The following is a 20,309-nucleotide window of genomic DNA, read 5'->3' as shown; positions in this document are numbered from 1 at the left end:
ACAGAATCTGAACCATTTTGTTTAATGTTGTACAAAAAAAATTCGGTGAGTATTACAATGAAAAGTGATTAAAACACTGATATCACATCGCCACCCCACTACCTAAACAGTTGAGATTCACTTCTCTATTCATACAATAGAAAGTTTAGTGACCTTCAGGAAAAGAACGACATAAAAAAAAACATCCTTTCATCACACGTATTCTTTTCTCTACATTTTTAAAGCTGTGCTCACAGAGACGGCTTCTTCTATCAGGCTCTTCAGGCATGTGGGAATTCAGTTGTAAATAAAGTTGAACCTAAAATTAAAAGGATTATACCCAGTGAGGAATGTTCATTCTTTTTATTTAAGTGACATTTTGGAATGAATAAGGAAATGTTTTGTTTGTGTTCTCGATAAGCCTCCATCTGGTATCTTTGGCTGCACAACAGCCGGGGTTTTTGCTGGTACTCGGGAGAAAGTATCCGCTGTCTTTAGAACGGGGAAGAGGGGGAAGCCCCCAGAACTACAACTGCCTAAACTGGGACAAGACAGAGGAAGAAAACAGCACAATACAAGCCGAGATGAGCAATACCAGCGGCGACATTCTGCTAACAGATTCTTTTCATCCAAGTACGTGGATGACAGCGCTACTTCCCCGAGTAACAGCTGACAGCCTGTGGGATGCCCCAACATTTGCTAAAGGAACAGAAACCAGTCAGACCAGAGCGCACTGGAGACCCAAGGCACGAGCCATTTTCAGGTAAGAAAGCCAAAGAGCGTGTTCACTGGGAAAAGGAAGGAAAAAAAAATACAGCTGTCCCTACAGACACTTGTGTTATAAAGATGTGACACGTTATAAACTCTACTACACAGAGTCTAACAACCCACCACACTTCATCAGCCCCAAGCTGTGATAACACGCACACCTCACTCAGTGCTTCAAACGCACGTCCCAGCTTTTACTCTCACGCTGTCCCTAACAACACTTAGAAGAAGCTGTTCCATAGCCTGTGCACAGCTTCGCCCTCACTATGTTTCACATTTTCCTTTGCTACCGCTGCTAGACAGGACTTCGGTGCTAGCAAGTTGCCATCAGTGCCTCTGAATTGTCCATCACATCTGGTCTGCGGTAGTTTCTAAGCTCTTTGGGATAGCTGCATCCTTTTCACAGCTGGTAGTGCCTAGCCTTGCTCTGGTTTCCCACAGCAAATGTGTTCCCAAGAACTAGAATACAAATAAATCCTAATATACCTGCTCAAAAGTTGAGGAAGGCTGGAAATAATGGGTCCGTAGCCTGGTGCATTGTCGTAGAGCTCAAACAACGGCGCAGCGACCAGCTTGTAATTTTTCGGGACTGCAAACAAAGCTAAAAACCAAATGCAAGTTGATTAACAAGAAAAACCACCACACATTTGGCCAAGGTATCACCGTCCCGTGTCCCGTCCTTCCCCCCGCTCAAAACAAGGTCACTATATATAGCACTAGAGTAGGTTTATTCCTTTTCTAGTTAAATATGAGGTCCATATGCTGTACATATACTGATGGAGGAGCAGGAATGAGAATTTACTAGCAACTTGCATTCAAAGGATCACCTGTCTTCAAAACTGATATCAGCATTTATTTTTGTAGTGATCAACTATAAACAACTGCAAGCAGATGAACGCGACCGTACTGCCATATTTCCTTGCATGAAATGCAAGCATTTAGAGATTGTTATAAATACAACCCTTTGTTGCAAACAAATGCTTACCCTTTTCTTGAAGCTGGACCAAGAAAAGCTTTTTGTGCTCTTTTGGTTTTGTAATATGAGCTGGGATGTAGGGATACTGGAAGAAAAACCAGAAAAATCGGTTGTACAGAGCTTTGAAAATATTGTGCAGTCTTAAGTGCTACTTTATAAATTATCAAGCACTGTGCAAGCTTTCAACGTGTCATATATTGTTCTTTTGCGTCATCAGCTAATGAAAACCACTTTTATAAGAAAGTACTCAGAAAGGACTGCTGTCACTGTCACAACTATTGACAGGATCTAAGCACTCATGAGCAAACAACCCAGGAAGACAGAAATGCACAACAGCAAACTAAGCAATTATTTTCAGTATTAAAGCATTTAGAAATAGGGAAGAGAAAGTATTTTATTCACAGTTCCATATGCAGCAGCGCAGGAGTTTCCATTGTGGCTAAAACGAGGATTTAAATGGTGTGTCTGGCTCGGGGCAGGACTGGAAGCTGTTACATCCAGTGGTTTCTCATCCATCAGGACAGGCGTGAGGAGGGAGAGGGGAGTTTCCACAAGAAAGAGTTTGTGGTTTCTCCTCAGCCACAGAAAGGAGATGAAATAAGTGAAAAAACCCCAGAAAAACAAACTGCTCGTGCAGCAGGTACTCAATAGACCCCGACTGGTAGGTTGAAGGCTTTTGGAAGAGAAATCAGTACTTGACTGAGGAAGATGAAAGTCAACATGAGTACTCACCTGTGGAGGTTCAAAGTTCGGTCTCCACCAGTTGCCAATGCAGTCATCAATCACCCAGTCTTGCTGAACACCATCCTGACGACCCAGTATCTACCAAAAATCCAGTTACAGTCAAAACTAAATACCCCAAGTCATTTTTTTTAGAAAACATACAGTGAAAGCATGAAGGCTTGCTGTAATAAGGGTCTGGTGTAGTTCAGAACTGCTCTGGGACAGCTTTTAACAGATTTTAAGAGTGTTTTTGTATAAAGTGACATTTTTTAGTAAAAGCCTCACCCGACAGGATAAGGACACTTCAGAGAGCGTTTCAAATTCCACGCTGCATTCAGTTGAACTGAGTCCCGTCAGACCGGTGGGAAGAATGAAACGCTTTGTGATACTACCTGACAGAATTCATATAGGCTACACGGAGAGCACGGAAGGTTAATTGCTGCATTGGGAAGACTATCTCAAAGACAAGTTATCATCCACCGTGCTCCGCAATGCGTTTTATTGCCCATCTGCACACTCACTTGCCCGAAGCCAGCCAAAAAGCAAAGCTACAAATGACCATAGGGCTTGAGCAGCAGGAGGAGCTCGGCCACTAGACTGCTCTGTCACACTCACGATGCAGGTAACAAATAAAGCAGTAAGTTTTTATTCAACTACCTGAAAATATCACAAAAGCATCAAAATAACAGAAGCAATAAGGAGACTACTGCAATGCTTTGGCTTATTCTGTTAACTCTAAAATAATCCAACGTTCCGGTATAGCAACATAACGAAAGAAAACAGACCTCTGTCATTAAGCGTTTGAGCCCTTCTACCTCATCTTCTCCTGGATTGAGTTCACCACCAGGTCTGTTAAAATAATCAATGACGAAAGCTAGAGTTATGTTTTGTTGCGTTTACAGACTTCCACAGGTAAGTTTGGATGTGCTTCCAGGCAGGGAGTTACAAATTCACTCGAAGCCCTTAAGTCAGAAGATCCAAATCCAACTGTCGAATTTGAAGACAGTAGGAAAGCCTTCACCAAACCCATGTCTCAAACGACTACTGTATGTCCCTTAACAAAAACCACCCGTTATATAAAATACTTTAACTTCAGCAGGATGAGGTATAACAATATACATGATAACAACCGGGACACTTAAAAGGTAAAGTTTTAACAATAATATAAAAGCGTAACAAGTTGAAGAAAAGGTTGCAAATACTGACAAGTATTTGTTCTCATCTCAAAACCAGCACTCACTGAAGCACACGGGAAGCAGAAAAACAAAACTCATGTGGGGAACCATCCTCCATCCGATGCAAGGTTAATAAAAAAAAATGAAAACGCATTTTCATCATTATAAATTTTTGGAAAACTTGTACAGTCCAGCCTCTTTTGCCCACTCACATCCCCTAAGTCAAGATGTCAAAAAAGAATCCAGATAAAACATTAGATTTCACACACACACAATTCAGAACAAACAATATAAATATTAAAAAACATAAGACCAAGAACACAAGCAGGGTAACTCGAGACAAGTCAAGTCCATTCAGTTTTAAAAAAAAAAAAAAAAAAAACAAGCACCACCACCACCACTATAATCGTATAGAATCATGGAATGGTTCGGGTTGGAAGTGACCTTAAAGAGCATTGAGTTCCAACGCCCTGCCCTGGGCAGGGACACCTCCCACCAGACCAGGTTGCTCAATGCCCCATCCAACCTGACCTTGAACACCTACTAAAATTTCCCTCTGGCACTGATAACCATCAGATGAACTGGAGCAATCTTCTCAATCTCAGAACCTTTCCTGCTCTACCCAGCTCTCCCAGCAGTTTGTAAACACGTATCATTCTGCATTTTCTGGGGTTTATTCCTTGAGCTTCTCTTTACCATTTTTGCGGCCACAGCATAAGCATATTTAAGCAGAACAGTGTGTTGTTCTTACATTGTGAAAGCTAACTACCGATAATAAGTGTTAAACAGGATTTTACCAGTGATGCACTGTAACTAAGATTTCCAGTCGGTTCAAAACTGTCACCCTGCCCATGAGCCGAGTCAGGCAAATACATTTGAGATGAAATGTATTCATTCCCACAGGAAGTCTTTGCAAGAAATAAATCCCATTCAAAACATCTATCAGTCAACACCACTTTAACCCGCGTGTGTAGTGCTCTGTGACAACAATGTTAAACTACAGGTGACATTCAAGAAGAAGACACTTACAGCTTGAAAAAAGTTGTCCCCAGCTGCAGTAAGAGCACGTGGGGCAGCCTGTGCTCGTGTACAATCAGAACCCCTTCCACCGTCCGCCTCATGCCGATCTTGTCAAACTCTTCCCTCATGCGCTGGAACCGAGCTGCCACCGAACTGTCCTTCTCGTACAGGGGTTCCTTTGTACCAAACGTGTAATTTGTCAGAGGATACCTGTAAGGGGGAAGAAAATACGTTACTGCATAGCACGAAATCTAAATGTAAATCACTGTGACACAGCATCCACCCTGAGGCAGAACCTTCTTTGCCTGATGAAACGGTATCTCATTCATAGCGCTGGGCGAGAAGTTCCTATTTGTGATTTGCAGGGCCCCTAACGCACCAAGATCTGCGCTACGGTACGTACAAGTGCAGGAAGTCCTGCCGATCGACACGCCAGCGTGGTGCTGGTTCAAAAGAAGAAAAGAAGCCCAGAAGAACCAGCAGCAGCTGTTATTCAACAGACACCCTTCTTTGATCTCCGCACCACAGAGAAAATGCAGCCGAGGCTCTGAGAGGAGCTGGGAAAGGGACAGGAGAGAAAAGCTCTGCTGGGAAGGAAGGAAGCTGCACAGGACAGTGTTTTTCTGCCAAAGTAACTGAAAAGCCTGAGAACTAAACTGTCAGAAGTGGTTTTGTTTTGAAGTGGGAAATCAGACATCTGGATGACAGAGGAGGAAAAGTGCTGAGTGTCTAAGGGCAGGGCCAGGAGCCTGGGGTAAGATCAAGAGTTTGAGATCACTGCAGGGCTAGGTGCTGGACCTCTGCCTCCTCTAGTGACAGCACAGTGGAAACTCCAGAGATTTCCCCAGGTGGGAGGGACTGAGAAGAGTCAGAAAAGAAAGGAAAGCTTCGGCAAGAAATTGGTCAGTCCCAGAGAGGACAGAGGGCAACAGGGAAGTGTTATCGGAAAACGGAATCCAAGTAACACAGAGATTTTACAGCACAAGGCCTGGAGGGAAGACAGGATCGTCAGGCCAAGTCAAAAAGGGAGAGGAAAATGGGTTCTGGGCAGAGCAGTAACAAGTTACCACCATGGTTTTATTGACTCGTGGCATACAGCAACTGAATTAACAGAACAAATGACTGATTTAATGGGCAATTTTCTTCCTTGAGATGCATCTCATCGTGTATTGTAATCCCTCCCCAATACTTAACCATGTCAAACTTAAGTAGCATACACTTTTCTCCCACTCAACCCCCTTCCCTTCCAAATTTTCCGCAGGTTTTACAGTGGCGAAATCACAATCCAGCTGCAGTTTGTTAGAGTCCTTTCTCATGTACACAAGGGAGCCAAAACAACCAGTTTCCTAACTGCAGATTCATTTATTAGCAAGCTCCCCTCCTTTCACTTATGGCTTAAAACCATCTACATTTCTTTTTCCATTCATTTCCATTTTTAGATACTCAAACAGCTTTATTAATAATCTACTATGCTAACCCATACTATACTAATGGCCGTACATTAGCCTGTACATCAAAACCCTTAGCCTATACTTTAAAAAGATGAAATGATGCTGATAACACAGCTTCCTGCCAAGTCTTTTTTTTCAGAAACAATACAAAAATATTCCAGTTTCTGAAGTTCATATTTGAACTTCCGCAAGACTCTTTCTAACTGTCAATAAACTTGGCTATACCAAAAAAATACGAGTCTCTGTGACTGATAGCTAAAATTAAATATTGACTGTTGTACTTAACATTTTTTTTATAGTTAACAAGTTTCTGCAGCTTGACAGACACACTTATCAAAGAATGCATCCATCTGAGTTTACTGGAAGAAGCTAAGTACATGGCTTCTCATACCAAAAAACTAAATCTTCCTCACAAATAGTTTGTATCTCTGGCAGAAATTAAGTTTTCTCCAGTAGCAACCACTCTGAATTTAAATTACAACACCTGCACCAGACAGTCAGCAAACACCAGGCACACCCAGCCACATCCTACTGACTACAGGGGGTGAGCCCACATCCCATCCAGGCCAAAGGCCCATTTCTTCTTCTGCCAGCAAAGAGCATACCAGAGGAGAAGCACGTATGATGTTCGCCACGCCCAAATACTCCCTAACTTTGTTATTTGGGGTTCACACTTTACAGAATGGTTTGGGTTGGAAGGGACCTTAAAGCCCATCCAGTGCCACCCCCTGCCCTGGGCAGGGACACCTCTCACCAGAGCAGGTTGCTCCAAGCCCCATCCAACCTGGCCTTGAACCCCTCCAGGGATGGGGCAGCCACAGCTTCTCGGGGCAACCTGGGCCAGGCTCTCACCACCCTCACAGCAAAGAGTTTCCTCCTGAGATCTCATCTCCATCTCCCCTCTTCCAGTGTCAAACCCTTCCCCCTCCTCCTATGGCTCCCCTCCCTGATCCAGAGTCCCTCCCCAGCTTTCCTGGAGCCGCTTGAGGGACTGGAACACGCCGTTCTTGCGATCGCTGGCAAACCTTTCAGCACCCACAACACCCAACAGTGTGGCGTCTCACAGCTGAACAGCACACCCTTGCAGGGGCAAACAGACCCCTGGCCGGCAACCGGGCTCTCCCACCACTCCCCTTTCAGCCCCCGGGCCGGGGACGGCCCCTGCAGCCCCAGTGCCGAGGGAAAACCCCCCACAGGCTGCCCGAGGGCGCCCCGGGGGTGCTGAGGGAGCGGGGAAGGGCTCGCTAGCGGGACGGGAGGGGACGGGCCCGGGCAGGCCTGAGGCGGCGCTCACAGGTTGATGGTCCTTTCCAGCGTGAGCGGCTTCGTCTGCTGGATGTACTTGTTCCCGAACTGGTTCACCCCGCGGGGCCAGCCGGTCTGCGAACGGTTGGGCGGCACCACGGACATGGCGGCGAGGGAAAGCGGTCAGTGCTCAGCGGCGGGAACGTCGTCCGCCATTAACCTCCCCGCCCGGCCGCACACCCGCCGGAACCGCCCGCCGCGCTTCCGCTGCCGCCACCATAGAGAGGGGACGCTCTGCCCTCTCCCGCCCTCTCATTGGCACTCTGCCGCCGCGCCCCGCCCTCCCCCTTCGCCCTCATTGGCCAGCGGAGCGCGCCCAGCGCGATCCGATTAGCCCGGCGGGCGGAGCGGTGCCAGCTGGGAGTTGTAGTTCGGCAGGGCGGTCAGCACCATGAGCGCCAAGCGGCGCCGGGCCTCACCGGCGGCGGGGAAGAAGCGGGGGAAGCGGGAGGCATCCGCCGAACTCTGCGCCGCCGTGAGGGACGCGACGCTGCGGGAGCGGGCGGCGGCGGCCTGGGGCGGCGGGGAACCGCTCCGCCACGGTACAGCCTCCTTTCCCCGCGGCCTGGCCTACGCGGCGGCGGGCCCCCACCTCCCCTCACCGGCGGTCTTTCCCTTGCAGAGGCGGCGGCGGTGGAGCCGGCCCCGTTCCGGCACGGCGTTATCCCCGGCTTCCTGGCGAGCCCGGCCTCGGCGGAGGCGCTGCGAGACGAGCTGCTGGGCCTCAGCTTCCACCGGCGGCGCAACGACCTGCTCTCGCTGCGGCAGGTGGGCCCCGGGCCGGGCCGGGCCGCGCCGGGGTGGGCTCCGCCGCCCTAACCCCCCGTCCCTTCTTCTCTTCCATGGGCCGTCGCAGTCCGAGGAGCTGGGGGGAAGGACGGAGCCCCACGTCGCCGCGCTGAGGTAAAGTCGCTGGGCTCGGGGCTTTGCCAGCTCGCGGTGAGCTCGGGGAGGGGAACGGCCCCGGCCCGCTCCCCGGGCGAGGGGAGAGCTGTGGCCACCTCTCGCCAGCGTGGCCGGGCCAGAAACCGGCCCTGAAGAGGTGAATCTGTGTAGGTCGCAGCCCTGAAGTCAGTTAAGGGTTTCCCTCTGAGCAGCGCGAGCTGATTCAGCCCTCGCATTATCTGTCACTCCTGTCGCTTCCAGCTCGCTGCTGGTTGTCGTCAGTGGTGGTGTAAACGCCACGCTGTTTCCCTGGCCGGCTCCCGTGTGGTTCTACAGGAACAGGGCGTCTCTGCTGGGAACAGTACCCTCAGCTTCCCTGGAGGTGTTCGGGGCCAGGTTGGAGGGCCAGCAGGCCCTGGAGGGTTGCTTTGAGCAACCTGGTCTGGTGGGAGGTGTCCTGCCCAGGGCAGGGGGTGGCACTGGATGGGCTTTAAGGTCCCTTCCAGCCCAAACCATTTTGTGATCCTATGACTGAATAGATGGAAGGGAGAGAATAAACTATAGTGATGTTTTGTAACACGTGAGGACACGTACCATGTGTGTTTGGCTTCCCAGGCATGCCCTGTGTGAAGAATTCCGAGGGTGGCTTTCTGCTGTGACCCAGATTGAGCTGGAGCCGACTATTGACATCTCCTGTGCTAAATATGAATATACCGGTCAGTCTATAAGCAATCCTTCTCCCAAAGCTGCTATGGGTCTATAGGAAACTACGGAATACCTACTTACATACTCCCCCCGCCTCCCCCCAGCCCCTTTCTAGTTCCAGAGGGTGCTAGAAGCTATCAGCAAATCAAAGTTGGAAAAAAATGAAAAGTCCCAATTATGGAAAAAAAAAACCAAGCCCTGTTGCTGTAGTCACGTTGCTGATGGCTTTAACTGGGGCCAGCCTTGCTGCACGGCCCCATCCTTTTGGAGCCGTGCAGCCCGTGTTTGCACACCCGCTGCCGTGCAAAAGGGTGACATGTTCAGCTTCCAGTTGAGTTTGTGAAGTCCGATGCTAAGCTGTGACCTCAGCGAGTCCCCCTTTCAGCCATGAAAAATCACTGTAGGAAGGGGAAAATTTTTACTGCTGTCGACTCTACTTTTGCGCAATGAATCGTTGGTCCAGCCTTTCTGTTCCCAGGGCTCCCCCTTTATTCCAGCAACAAACCTACTCAAAGGGCAGTGCTGTATTTAAAAGAGCTTGGATCGTCATTTCAGTCAGGAATCTCTGTCCGCTGTGCCCGGTGACGGCCGTGGAGGGGGTGGATGACGAGTTACAAAAGCCCCTACCTTCAGAGAGCAGACTAATCTGCCGACCGTAGTGCAATCCCACAGAAATTAATCTTGCAGATCTTGGGCTGGTGACGCCGATGAGTGAAAATGCAGTTCTTGGAAGGGGCATGTTTTTTCTTGTTGTACTCTTGCGGGGGCAAAGCTGGGAAGCAGCTTCGCGGGACTGACTCACGCGTGCGCTGGCAAGGCGCTACTGCAGCAAAACGTGTGTGATTGCAGATGTCTTGCTGTGCCACGACGATGAGCTGGAAGGTCGGAGAATTGCTTTCATCCTCTACCTGGTGCCACCCTGGGAGAGAAGCGACGGGGGAACGCTGGACCTGTACAGCTCCGATGGTAAGAGCTGCGAGCTCAGCCTCAGAGGGCTGACAAAGATGTTTATGCGCCCCCTTGCAGCAACTCTCTCTTCAAACAGCGCAGAGTTTCTCCTTTGTCCGGAGAAGCTGGTAAAATTGTACAGGTAAAATCCACACCTTAGAGATGGGCTAATGGTTGACAGCAGAGGAACAGGAGAAGGTAATGAAGAGGGAAATCCCTTTTTTCCATTTTTTTTTTTTTTTTCCAAGGGCCAAGAGTGGAGGCAGGATGGAAGCGAGGCCAGTAACTGTGCTTGGAACTTTAAAGTGATGGAGATAACTTTTCTTTCCAGCAGCAAAAGTCCACCGATTCCTCATCAAATCCTTGCTCCGAGCTCCATCCCTTACACCCAGGCATATGGCCAGTCGCAATGTCATGAAGTCAAAGAGAAATGGCAGTTTCTAGTGTGTTCCAGTTCATGTCTTAACCGGAGTATGTTTTCTTCCTCCTCAGAACACTTTCAGCCACAGCAAATCGTCAAGTCATTAGTGCCTTCGTGGAACACGCTGGTTTTCTTTGAAGTGTCTCCAGTCTCTTTCCACCAGGCAAGGAGCTGTCTTTTGTTCATTTTTTGATTCTCATTGTTGTGGTTATTCATTCCGTGTGTTATTACAGTCCTGGTGGGGAGAGAGAAGGGAAAGGGAGAAGCATGGGTAGAATGGATACTCGTGCTAAGCGCTGTGTGTGAAGGGCAGGACTCGAAGGAGGACAAGAACTGAGAAAGCCAACTTTAAACTGCCAGTCCAGCTTCAGCATCCTGGGGGAAGAAGAATTAAAGGGGATGCCCACCAGAGTCTTTAACTGCTAGGGCCAGGGTCCCTTTGCAGCAGGTGACTCCAGGGAGCCAGCGGGTGCCCCTTTCAACACCTCACATACACACACACACACACGCACTTACTCTTGGGTGCACTCCCTCCTCCTTCAGGCTCCACCCTCGGTTTCCCGCAGCAGTGTCTCAGCCATCAGATTTTATAAAAGTAAATAATTTAATTGAAAGCTACAGGCGCAGGGTCAGGCTGGGCTGGGTGCCTCCAGAGAGGGACAATGAACAGAGAAATCCCTGGGGCAATTACACCCGCGTGATCTACACACGTGCCGTTCATGCAGCTTTTAGTCCAATGGTGATTTTTGGTCTAGGGTCTTCTAACACCTTACTGGATTCTTTTCCTGTGTCCAGGCAGGCTGGCACTTGACTGCTCTGATCTTACAGATTTTTCAGTCTCTGCTGGGGGTTGTTACCTCCATATTTTCTGGTTTATGCTTCTTGTGCACCTGTGCTCTCTGGCAGAACACAGGGAACTGAAAAGTCCCAGATTTAGGGAAAAACACTACCAAAGCCATCAGTGTGTTATCAACATTTTCCTCACACTAAAAGACTAAACACAGCACCGTACCAGCTGCTAGGAAAATTACTAAGAAAATTAACTCTATTGCAGCCTAAAGGCTTCAGCAAATCTGGCTGTTCATGCTCAGTAAAGCTAGGCAAACAGCATAAATCCACCATATTATAACCCTAAGACATTTATTCTAATTAAAACTTACTTATTTAAGCTAAACAACTAATATCTCTCAACAGATGGTAGTTTGGCTGTGGTGATGAGAGAGGTTTTCGTTTGTTTGCTTGTTTTAAACTAGCTCACGTTTTTCATGCAGATGCTATGACTTTGCCCCAGAAGAGCTTCCGGGCGCATCGCCTCGCCCATAGGGCACTGCGCAAGATACGGCTTTACCCTCTCTCTAACACAGATGTAACGGGGTTCCCCGGAGGCAGAAACGCTGATATGGTTAAGTAGGGCTTTGTAGCACTTACCAGAAAGGAGCCTGGAAACGGGATGAAGAAGTCTGGGGAACTTCAGGATACAAACACCCGGCTGGAATCTGAAACTCCTGGGTACTCGAGGATACCACGGACTGTAACAATCAGGCCCAAAAAGCAGAAGGTTAGAGAGGAAGATCAGTGATGTAGGTTGGGTACATCCTCACCTAGACTGCTTAGGGTTTTACTTCTGTGTCACTTATGTCTTACAGTTAATTAACAGAAGCGTCTACTTGGTCACTGCCCTCATTGTTTTCAGGGAGTCATAAAAATCCATGTTCTGCTTAGCCCTGTGACTGCCTCCTACTGACCTAAACTTAATCCCACACATTAACACTACCCAAGTCCTGTGCACACTCTGTGATACAGTTAGTTGACACAAGCGATAAACTCACCTTAAATTGTAAACTTATTTTTAAAATAAGCATTAAGCTTAACTGGGAGTGCTGTGAATCAGACCCTCCCAGATCCGGACCTCAGTGGTTGCACTCCGAGTACATGCTGAACCACCGCATCATTTCTTTGACCCCTTACCCTTCGTCAGTAGAGCAAATTACTGATAGAGGACTGTGTCAGGGTCAGACTGATATGAAGCCTTCACAGCCTCAAATCCCTCTCAGACATTGGGCAAAGAGCATTTAGTCAGGAATTCCTAACGGATCTTCAGGTTTTGGACTTCGTGGTGTACGAAAGGGGCACTACAGCTCTATTACGAACAATAGGAGCCAAAAACCTTTCGGAACAAACTCTGTTTCTTCCTCCTGTTCCATCAGTCTGTTCTAAAAACAAAACAAACAAACAAAAAACCCAGTGCAAAGACTTTGTGTGCTATTCAAAAATTCACAATTTGTGGCTTGCAGCCAGTCACAAGGGGATGGCTTTCTTTTCACACTGCCGTAACAGCGCAGTGCCCTAGAACGTGAAATTGTTCCATTTAGCCCATTTTACCCCAGCGTGCAATTTGATGAAATCAAGATTTAATGGTGCCCATCACTCCGCAAAAGCCAAGGCTTCCCACAGACCAGGTAAAAAGCCAGGACGGAGGGGTTGCTCTTAGTCTGACGGATAGATAGACCTTTAATCCAGAGGTAAAAGCATCAGGCAAATGCTCTTGATGACAGGCTTGTATTACAACACTTTTTAAAAATTAAAAGACAAAAAAAGTAGACGGATACAGTCTGCAGTGACCCACAGATGCTCAGTGTTTGCTGAGTTTCCAGATTAAGCTGTGACAGCTAATTTTTGCAGCCTATGATAGCTGGTTCTTCAACAGAGCAAATGGCAGGAAACTAAAATACCATTGCCTTTAATAACAGAGCGACTCAAAGCTCTCAAAGAGAAGGAATGGATTCTGCTGGGAGCTTGGAGTAAAAGCTTGCACTGGGATTCTGGAAACCTGCAACGGACTGGAGCATCAAAGTTTGCTTTAAACCCTCTTTCTGTAAGCCAAGAGTAACCCAGCCTGGTCTAGCCCTTGTCTGACTTCTCTGTGTATGTGGCAGGCTCTCTGGAGTCGGCTCCATCTCCTGCGATGAGTCTCCGTGGTGCCTGTTACAGCTGGTCCTTAAACGTTTTGTATTCTGAACTGTAACATGCTGCTCGATGTTATTCCAGGTGTCGGAAGTGCTGTCGGAGGAGAAGTGCCGCTTGTCGGTGAGTGGCTGGTTTCACGGCCCCCCCATAGTCAGACCCGCACGTCACATCGAAACTCCTTTGCCCAGGAGCCCACACATCCCCTACGACGTGAGTAACAAACCCAACTTCTGCTTCTCTGCATTTCTCTTTCTTTCATGTCCCTGAAATACCTGTTATGGGATGCACTGATGCTTGGGGATGCTTTAGACTTTAACTTAGCCCATTTTTTTTTAATTATTATTTTTTTTGTTTCCTCCCCATAAATTCATAGCTGGTTTCTTTCTCATATATCTTTCTCGACTCTGTACATTTTGCATGCCTACAGTAGTGCAGAGAAGGCAGCACATACTCATGGTGCAATTAAAAAAAAACAAAAAAAAAAAAAAAGAAAGGAATTGAGCATGTGTGTGTGGAGGAATCCAGCCCTGTGGCCGGCTGGGGAAGGGGAAACTAGGGAATCCTTTTTTATTTTTCTAAATCCAACATTCAAATCCATTTCCCTTCCAGCATGAAATCTTGTATGAGTGGATCAATCTAGTTTATTTGGACATGGACTCCCAAGCTCAAATCCAGGAGGAATTTGAGGAGCGATCAGAAATTCTCCTGAAGGATTTTCTTAAGGTGAGCCCAGTGGTTCAATCTGATGTGGTCTCCAGGACAGGTCACAGGGCTGGCAGGTTCCACATGTCACTCAGGCTGGGAAAGGCTTTGCTTGTACCACTGTCAACAGAAACACCTTCTAGTTTCACTCCCTGACGGGGAATGGACCAGATGAGCTCCAGAGGTCCCTTCCAGCTTCAACTATTCTCTGATTCTGTGGGTAGATTCCCTCTGCAGGCACACTGTTCCGTAGGGACTCACCAAAAATCAAACACTTCAACATTCCCGTTTCCTACAAGAAGCAAAGCAGAAGGATGGAAACACGTCATCCTTCCTGCTTCGTACCGTTGAAGTGACCAGAGTGTCCTTCCTGGTCCCTCAGCTCTCACAGCACTTGGGGAACTCGACCCGTGTAGGAAACACATGATCCATAACGGTTTTGTGTTATTTGAAGGGCTTTCTCAAGGCTGATTCTCCTCTGGTTTACTGGGCATCTCTATCTCAGTGAAACTGCATCCTCACCCAGCAGACAATCCAAGTACCATTTGATACCCGTTGGTCCCTGGCATTGAAAAGCCATGCTGCCCACCCAGGCGGTGCCCCTCAATTCAGCAGTCCTTGGGAGCCTCAAACAAGTTTGAAAAAAAATTAGAATCCCATATCCTTCAATTTTCTGCGCTATCTTTCTCACCTAGAAAGAAAAGTACCAACTGCTGTGTGAAGCTTTGGAGAACAAAGACATCCGGTGGAGCAGCCGGGGCCCTGCCAATAAAAGGTGGGGAATGACAGCGCCCGGCACCTATCGATCAGGCCAAGCAGGAACTGCCGTGAGGCTGCACTGATTGATGCTGCCCCCATGGATGTGGTCCTTGCTGGTTCTCCAACAAGGAGATACACCTGCTGATACATCTACTGTCTTTCAGACTCTACAAGACAGCGGAAGAAGACAGCCTCCCCGACATCCTGAAGAAATTCCTGCAGTTCTTACACTCCGAGGCCTTGTTTTTACTGCTTTCCAACTTCACCGGCCTAAAGCTGCACTTCCTGGCTCCCTCTGATGAGGATGAAGATGCTGGGGAAGGAAGAGCAGCAGACAGCGCCGGGCACAGCAGTCCCAAACCTGAGCAGGAAGAGACTGATGGCAGTCCCTGCCGGCCAGAGCAGCCCGACAATGTCCCTGAAGCACAAGGTGACGAGACGCAGAACGGTAAGTCCAGCAGCAGTGCGAAAGGGCGGGAGCAGAATCCTGACGTTAAGGACGTGGGCAGCGGAATTCCCAGTGACTTTGATGGAACTGGGATTTCACCTTGTACTGCAGCCAGCACAAGGCACCAGCACAAACAGGGCACTTGAAGCACGTCACACTGGGTGTCCAAAATAAGTGACTGTTGCAAAACAATTGGGAATGAAAACAACTAATTTGAAGATACCGTTTTGAACAGGCTTAAGTCTTAAGTGTGGGACTTCTGTAGGAGTTAAGGCATGGGTGAGGGGTGTGTGTTAATTGCCCAATAATCTTTTTCCAATAATTACACCCCTGCTTCATCTAAAGTAGATTCTTGTATGAGACCAAATCAAAAGGAAGAAAGTGAACAGATCGGGAGTAAAGATAACTAGACTCAGAAAACCAATACCTAAAACTAGGATTTAACCTTTCAGAAAATGCTGCCAGCCTAAATAACCACTTCGTTGTCAGCAATGAGATATCGTTGCTATAAAAGATTAGATTAAATTGGGATTCATGGAATGGTGCTGTTTATTTAAAACAGTGCCTTGGAAGTTTAAGGGTAGAATTTTTGAAAATGCTCATCTTGCACCGAGTCAGGCAAATTAGCGGACGCTGGAATAAAAGGTAATAAAAACCCAAATCCTACTGAAAGTCTCACCAGAACACTTACCTGGTACAAAGGTTTTGTTTTTCTGATTTCCAGGACTAGTCATTTTGCCTCTTCTACCTGCCATGTTCCTGCTGTGCGATTTTAAATTCACCTACGAGGAAGGCATAGTTTGAGGCTGCGGGGACTGAAAACTGAGCTAGAGCCGTGGGAAAAGAAAGGCTTCCCCAAATTCTGACATACCTCCTGGGCCAGCAAGTGAAGAGTGAGTTCGGAGCAACATTCTTCTTCACTGAAACTTCTGGTCCTTTCAGGACTTCCAGAACAGACAGGTTGCTGGCTTTTGAAGTTCGGAGTGCTACTTTGGAGGGGGAAAAAAAAACAACCAAATCCGAAAACAAAAGGAGAAACTGGTTAAACTAAAGCGCATCGCAGCTTGGTCCCTTCCAAAGAGCAGATCTTAGCCCCTCTCCTCCACATCGGTCAAAGCACGTAACTTAGAGCCACCTCTAGGAAAAAAAGTTAATGTGAGATTTGTGGTTTTACTTCGTGTTTCCTGGGGCTGGCAAACACAGCCTCACGGTGACGTGGCAGCGCGGGGGCTTGTCTCCTACGGGCCTTGAGATTCGCAGGCGTCAGCTATCGTACAGCTCTTCATTGTTTTCCCTGGCTTGTGTGTGCCCTCTCCTAGGCTCGGGTACCCCTGTGTGCGCCGGGGAGCTGAGGCGCTGGACCCACGGGCACTACACGCTCGTCCACGACGCTCAGGCAACAGAATTTGCTCTCGACCTGCTCTTCTTCTGCGGCTGCGAGGGTAAGCGGGCAAAATACGAGATACCAGATTCTCCTTACAAGATCTGCCTGAACGAAGGCAGACTCAAATATGCCTATGACTTCCACTCAAATATGAGAAGAAACTTCTTTATGGTGAGGGTGCCAGAGCCCTGGAAGAGGCTGCCCAGGGAGGGTGTGGAGTCCCCTTCTCTGGAGATTTTCAAGACCCGCCTGGATGCAGTCCTGAGTAACATGCTCTGACATGCTCTGGGCAATCCTGCTTTGGCAGGGGAGTTGGACTAGATGATCTCTATGGTCCCTTCCAACTCTAAAAATTCAGTGAAATTCAGTGAAGGACTTCTGAATTCTCAGCAGCACTACAATAGCCAAAATTTCGCTGCTTTTTTCTACGTAGAAGGGCTCTGCAGACTTTCTCCTAGTCCTCGCTTCTGCATAAGCCCCCGCACAAAGATTCCGGAGTGTGGCCTTGGGACCAGCTTTGACCTTTCTGTCTGGAGCCAGGAGGTGGCGCTTAGGCAGAGGGAAAGGCTGCGTCTCCCAGACCTTTTCTCTCACCGAGCTGTGGCTCTGGCCGTGGTGGGAGGGTTAGGTGGCCAGAGTACCTGCTAAAAGCGTTCCATTTCACCCCTTTTCTCATCAAAATTACCACTGCCTCCAATTCACAGAGCCCATGGTTTTCAAAAGTCACTTCAGGCACGTCCGGGCATTTTAGGCTGATTGCTAGTTAGATAGTGGTGAAAACAAAAATCTAAACATAAGCATTTTGGACCGGCTGAGCCCAGAATGCATGGCTGAAACTACCTGGCACACGCTGGGAATTATACGGAAAGCCTTTTGCATATCTGCTACGGCAAAACTGCTCTACGTGCGAGGAGCAGAGCGCCAAGCAACCTTAAATGGCCCGTCTGTGGTAAAAGGCAAGGCTGGTGCATTTGCTTCAAGCTGTTTCTGATTTGAAAAAAAAGAAAAGAAAATAGACTGGCGGGAGGTAAACTGGGGATCGTCCTGTATTCCAGGAGCTATGGGGAGTGGGATGGAAAAACGGGTGTCTCCGGAAGGCTGTTGTGGAGCCTGGACAGCATTGAACTTTCTAAGAACCTTTCTTTTCTGTTTTAAGACTGGGATCCAGAATATGGTGGCTTTACTTCCTACATCGCTAAAGGTGAAGACGAAGAGGTAAGGGCCTGGGTTGCTAGCTGCAAATTAGATAAAATTGTTTTAGGGTGGAGAGGCGTAATTACAGCTTGCCGTAACGCTAACGTAATCCTGCGGGTGCTCGGTATCGTGCTGGAGCCTTCCTGCCTGAATCTCTACTCGAGGGCTTAGCTCCGGCTTCAGCTTGGAGAGGCTGGTGTTCACCAAAGAGCTTAAGCCTCATGCTCTCAGGGTGCCTAATGCCACCTGCGCCTGGTTTGATCTGCATGTGGACAGGGAGGCTCTACAGAGAGACCTAGATAGGTTGGATGGATGGGCCAACGTTAACAGTATGAGCTTCAACAAGACCAAGTGCCAGGTCCTGCACTTGGGCCACACCAACCCCATGCATCGGTACAGGCTTAGGGAAGTGTGGCTGGAGCTGCCTGGTGGAAAAGGACTTGGGGGTTCTAATTGACAAGCGGCTGAAGATGAGCCAGCAGTGTGCCCAGGTGGCCAAGAAAGCCAGTGGCATCCTGGCTTGTATTAGAAAGAGCGTGACCAGCAGAAGTAGGGAGGTGATTGTCCCCCTGTACTCAGCACTGGTGAGGCCACACCTGGAGTATCGTGTCCAGTTTTGGGCACCTCAATCCAAGAGAGATATCGAGGTGCTGGAGCGGGTGCAGAAGAGGGCAACGAAGCTGGTGAAGGGCCTGGAGAATAAATCGTACAAAGAACGATTGAGGGAGCTGGGACTGTTTAGTTTGAGGAAGAGGAGACTGAGGGGTGACCTCATCACTCTCTACAACTACTGGAAAGGACACTGTAGAGAGGTTGGTGCTGGGCTCTTCTCACAAGCAAATAGCGATAGAACAAGAGGGAATGGCTTCAAGCTGCAACAGGGTAGGTTTAGACTGGACATTAGGAAGAAATTCTTCACAGACACTGGAACAGGCTGCCCAGGGAGGTGGTTGAGTCGCCATCCTTGGATGAGTTTAAGAGTCTCTTAGATGTGGTGTTGGGGGATATGGTGTAGGGGAGAACTTTGTAGAGTAGGGTAGATGGTTGGACTTGATGATCCCAAGGGTCTTTTCCAACCTGAATGATTTTAAGATTGTATGGTGGCACTTGAGAAGCCTCAGAGGGGCACGAGGCTGTGGCAGAGGTGACGCTTTTCCAGGGGAGGGCTGTTCACTAGGGTCACTTTCGGTGTCAGCGAGAGCCCTGAGCGGTCATACTAAGAAGTCATCCAGCATCCTTTACTGTCTAATAAAGACTTCAGGTTGAGGGATATTAAAATGAAAATAGTGACATAGGGCATTTTGTAACACCAGACCTTTGTTCCGAGTAGCTTTTGAAAGGGTTTTGTTTGTTTCCTCCTAGGAATGCTATCAAAGCCATTTTTGTGCAACTGATTTCATTTTCATTCCTTCTAGCTGCTGACGGTGAACCCAGAGGACAACTGCTTGGCCCTAGTTTACAGAGACAAAGAAACGATGAAGTTTGTGAAATACATCAATCGGCGGAGCTTGGCACGCCTGAAAAAGCATCCCAACAGAACAGGATTTTGGGATTTTTCCTTTGTCTATTACGAGTGACGGTGCAGAGTGTGACCACGGTGTCACAGGGGAAATGGCAGCGGCGGGTGGGGGGCAGGTTCGTACCCAGCGTTCCCCTGGGGCCTCTCTGAGCCCAGATGAAATCAGCAGCAGCAAAGTTTATCGCGCTGTACCTGCTAAGGGGGGCTTGGGGTGACTTTTTTTTTTATTAACTGTATAAAATGGAAATTTGGTCTCCTCCCCAGTCCGTTGTAACGCACGCCCTCGACTTCTTTGAGTGCTACACGGAGGGGGCCTGTGGTGACACAACTGTCACCTTTCCAGCTGCTCGCATGGAGACAGCTCGGTGGGATGCAGCTGTAGCCTGCCAGGGTGAAAATTACAGCTGTACTTTGCCCCAAGCTGATGAGCTGATTTTATTAAAAAAAAAAAAAAAAAAAAAAAAAAAAAAAGGAAATGGGTCAGTTAAATGCTTCAAAGGCTGGTTGGGCAAGTTTTGTTACAAAATGCCCAAGACGTTTTCTGGGGCTTAACTGTGTTCCCTGTTTGTAGAGGCAGGAATAAAGGAGCTGCCATGGGAAATATGAGGTTTTTCCAGCTGCACAACTCTTGTGGAGCTGGGAAGGAAGACAGCGAGGCTGTAAAGCTGCTGGCATCGAGCAGGACCTGGCACTGTAACAAGGAGCAGGACTTTATTATGCTAAACGCTGTGCAGACAGACCCAGATGCAGCCCTTTCTCCAAATAATTTACAAGTTAAGGAGACGGGAGACCTGCTCCTGGGTCCTTCTCTGCGTGGATGGCTCTGTGAGAGGGTGGTGGCAACAGGGACGGTGGCAGGAAGGTGCTAACTCACCTCTCCCTGGCTTGTCCGTGGGCAGCAGGAAGGTCACCAACAGCGTGGCCTCGCGTCGTGTTTTGTCCTGGGGTCTGCTGGGCTCCAGCGTGGCTTCTGTCACCGG

At 48.4% G+C, this 20,309-nt stretch overlaps 2 protein-coding genes across 2 annotated transcripts; one reads left to right on the top strand and one right to left on the bottom strand.

Annotated features, from left to right (window-relative positions):
* Positions 1-7,591, bottom strand: NUDT21 (nudix hydrolase 21). Its single transcript, XM_074151202.1, has 7 exons — positions 7,387-7,591; positions 4,651-4,851; positions 3,232-3,295; positions 2,456-2,545; positions 1,733-1,808; positions 1,234-1,348; positions 1-298 (listed from the first exon to the last, which is right to left on the bottom strand). Exons 1-7 carry the CDS (start codon positions 7,500-7,502, stop codon positions 277-279), a joined length of 684 nt encoding a protein of 227 aa, XP_074007303.1. The 5' UTR covers positions 7,503-7,591; the 3' UTR covers positions 1-276.
* A 197-nt stretch (positions 7,592-7,788) lies between these two features.
* OGFOD1 (2-oxoglutarate and iron dependent oxygenase domain containing 1) lies at positions 7,789-19,769 on the top strand. The gene is made up of 13 exons (XM_074151201.1): positions 7,789-7,939; positions 8,020-8,165; positions 8,254-8,300; positions 8,898-8,998; positions 9,837-9,953; positions 10,428-10,519; positions 13,405-13,533; positions 13,933-14,046; positions 14,721-14,800; positions 14,949-15,232; positions 16,552-16,674; positions 17,773-17,831; positions 19,226-19,769. The coding sequence occupies exons 1-13, from the start codon at positions 7,789-7,791 to the stop codon at positions 19,385-19,387; spliced, it is 1,605 nt and encodes a 534-aa protein (XP_074007302.1). The 3' UTR covers positions 19,388-19,769.
* Positions 19,770-20,309: the final 540 nt, after the last annotated feature.

Source organism: Numenius arquata, chromosome 8 (assembly GCF_964106895.1).
Source record: "Numenius arquata chromosome 8, bNumArq3.hap1.1, whole genome shotgun sequence".
Classification (NCBI taxonomy): domain Eukaryota; kingdom Metazoa; phylum Chordata; class Aves; order Charadriiformes; family Scolopacidae; genus Numenius; species Numenius arquata.
Note: the sequence above shows the minus strand (reverse complement) of the source record. Positions and strands in the feature narration are given on the sequence as shown.

What these genes read in the sequence shown, in the direction of transcription:
- NUDT21 (XM_074151202.1), bottom strand. Translation starts at nt 7,502, where the DNA reads ATGTCCGTGGTGCCGCCCAACCGTTCGCAGACCGGCTGGCCCCGCGGG. An exon ending in GGGACAACTTTTTTCAAGCT is followed by an intron (nt 3,296 to 4,650) that starts GTAAGTGTCTTC and finishes TTATTTTAACAG; the next exon opens with ACCTGGTGGTGAACTCAATC. An exon ending in GGTCCAGCTTCAAGAAAAGG is followed by an intron (nt 1,349 to 1,732) that starts GTAAGCATTTGT and finishes TTTGGTTTTTAG; the next exon opens with CTTTGTTTGCAGTCCCGAAA.
- OGFOD1 (XM_074151201.1), top strand. Translation starts at nt 7,789, where the DNA reads ATGAGCGCCAAGCGGCGCCGGGCCTCACCGGCGGCGGGGAAGAAGCGG. An exon ending in CGGGGAACCGCTCCGCCACG is followed by an intron (nt 7,940 to 8,019) that starts GTACAGCCTCCT and finishes TTTCCCTTGCAG; the next exon opens with AGGCGGCGGCGGTGGAGCCG. An exon ending in CCCCACGTCGCCGCGCTGAG is followed by an intron (nt 8,301 to 8,897) that starts GTAAAGTCGCTG and finishes TTGGCTTCCCAG; the next exon opens with GCATGCCCTGTGTGAAGAAT.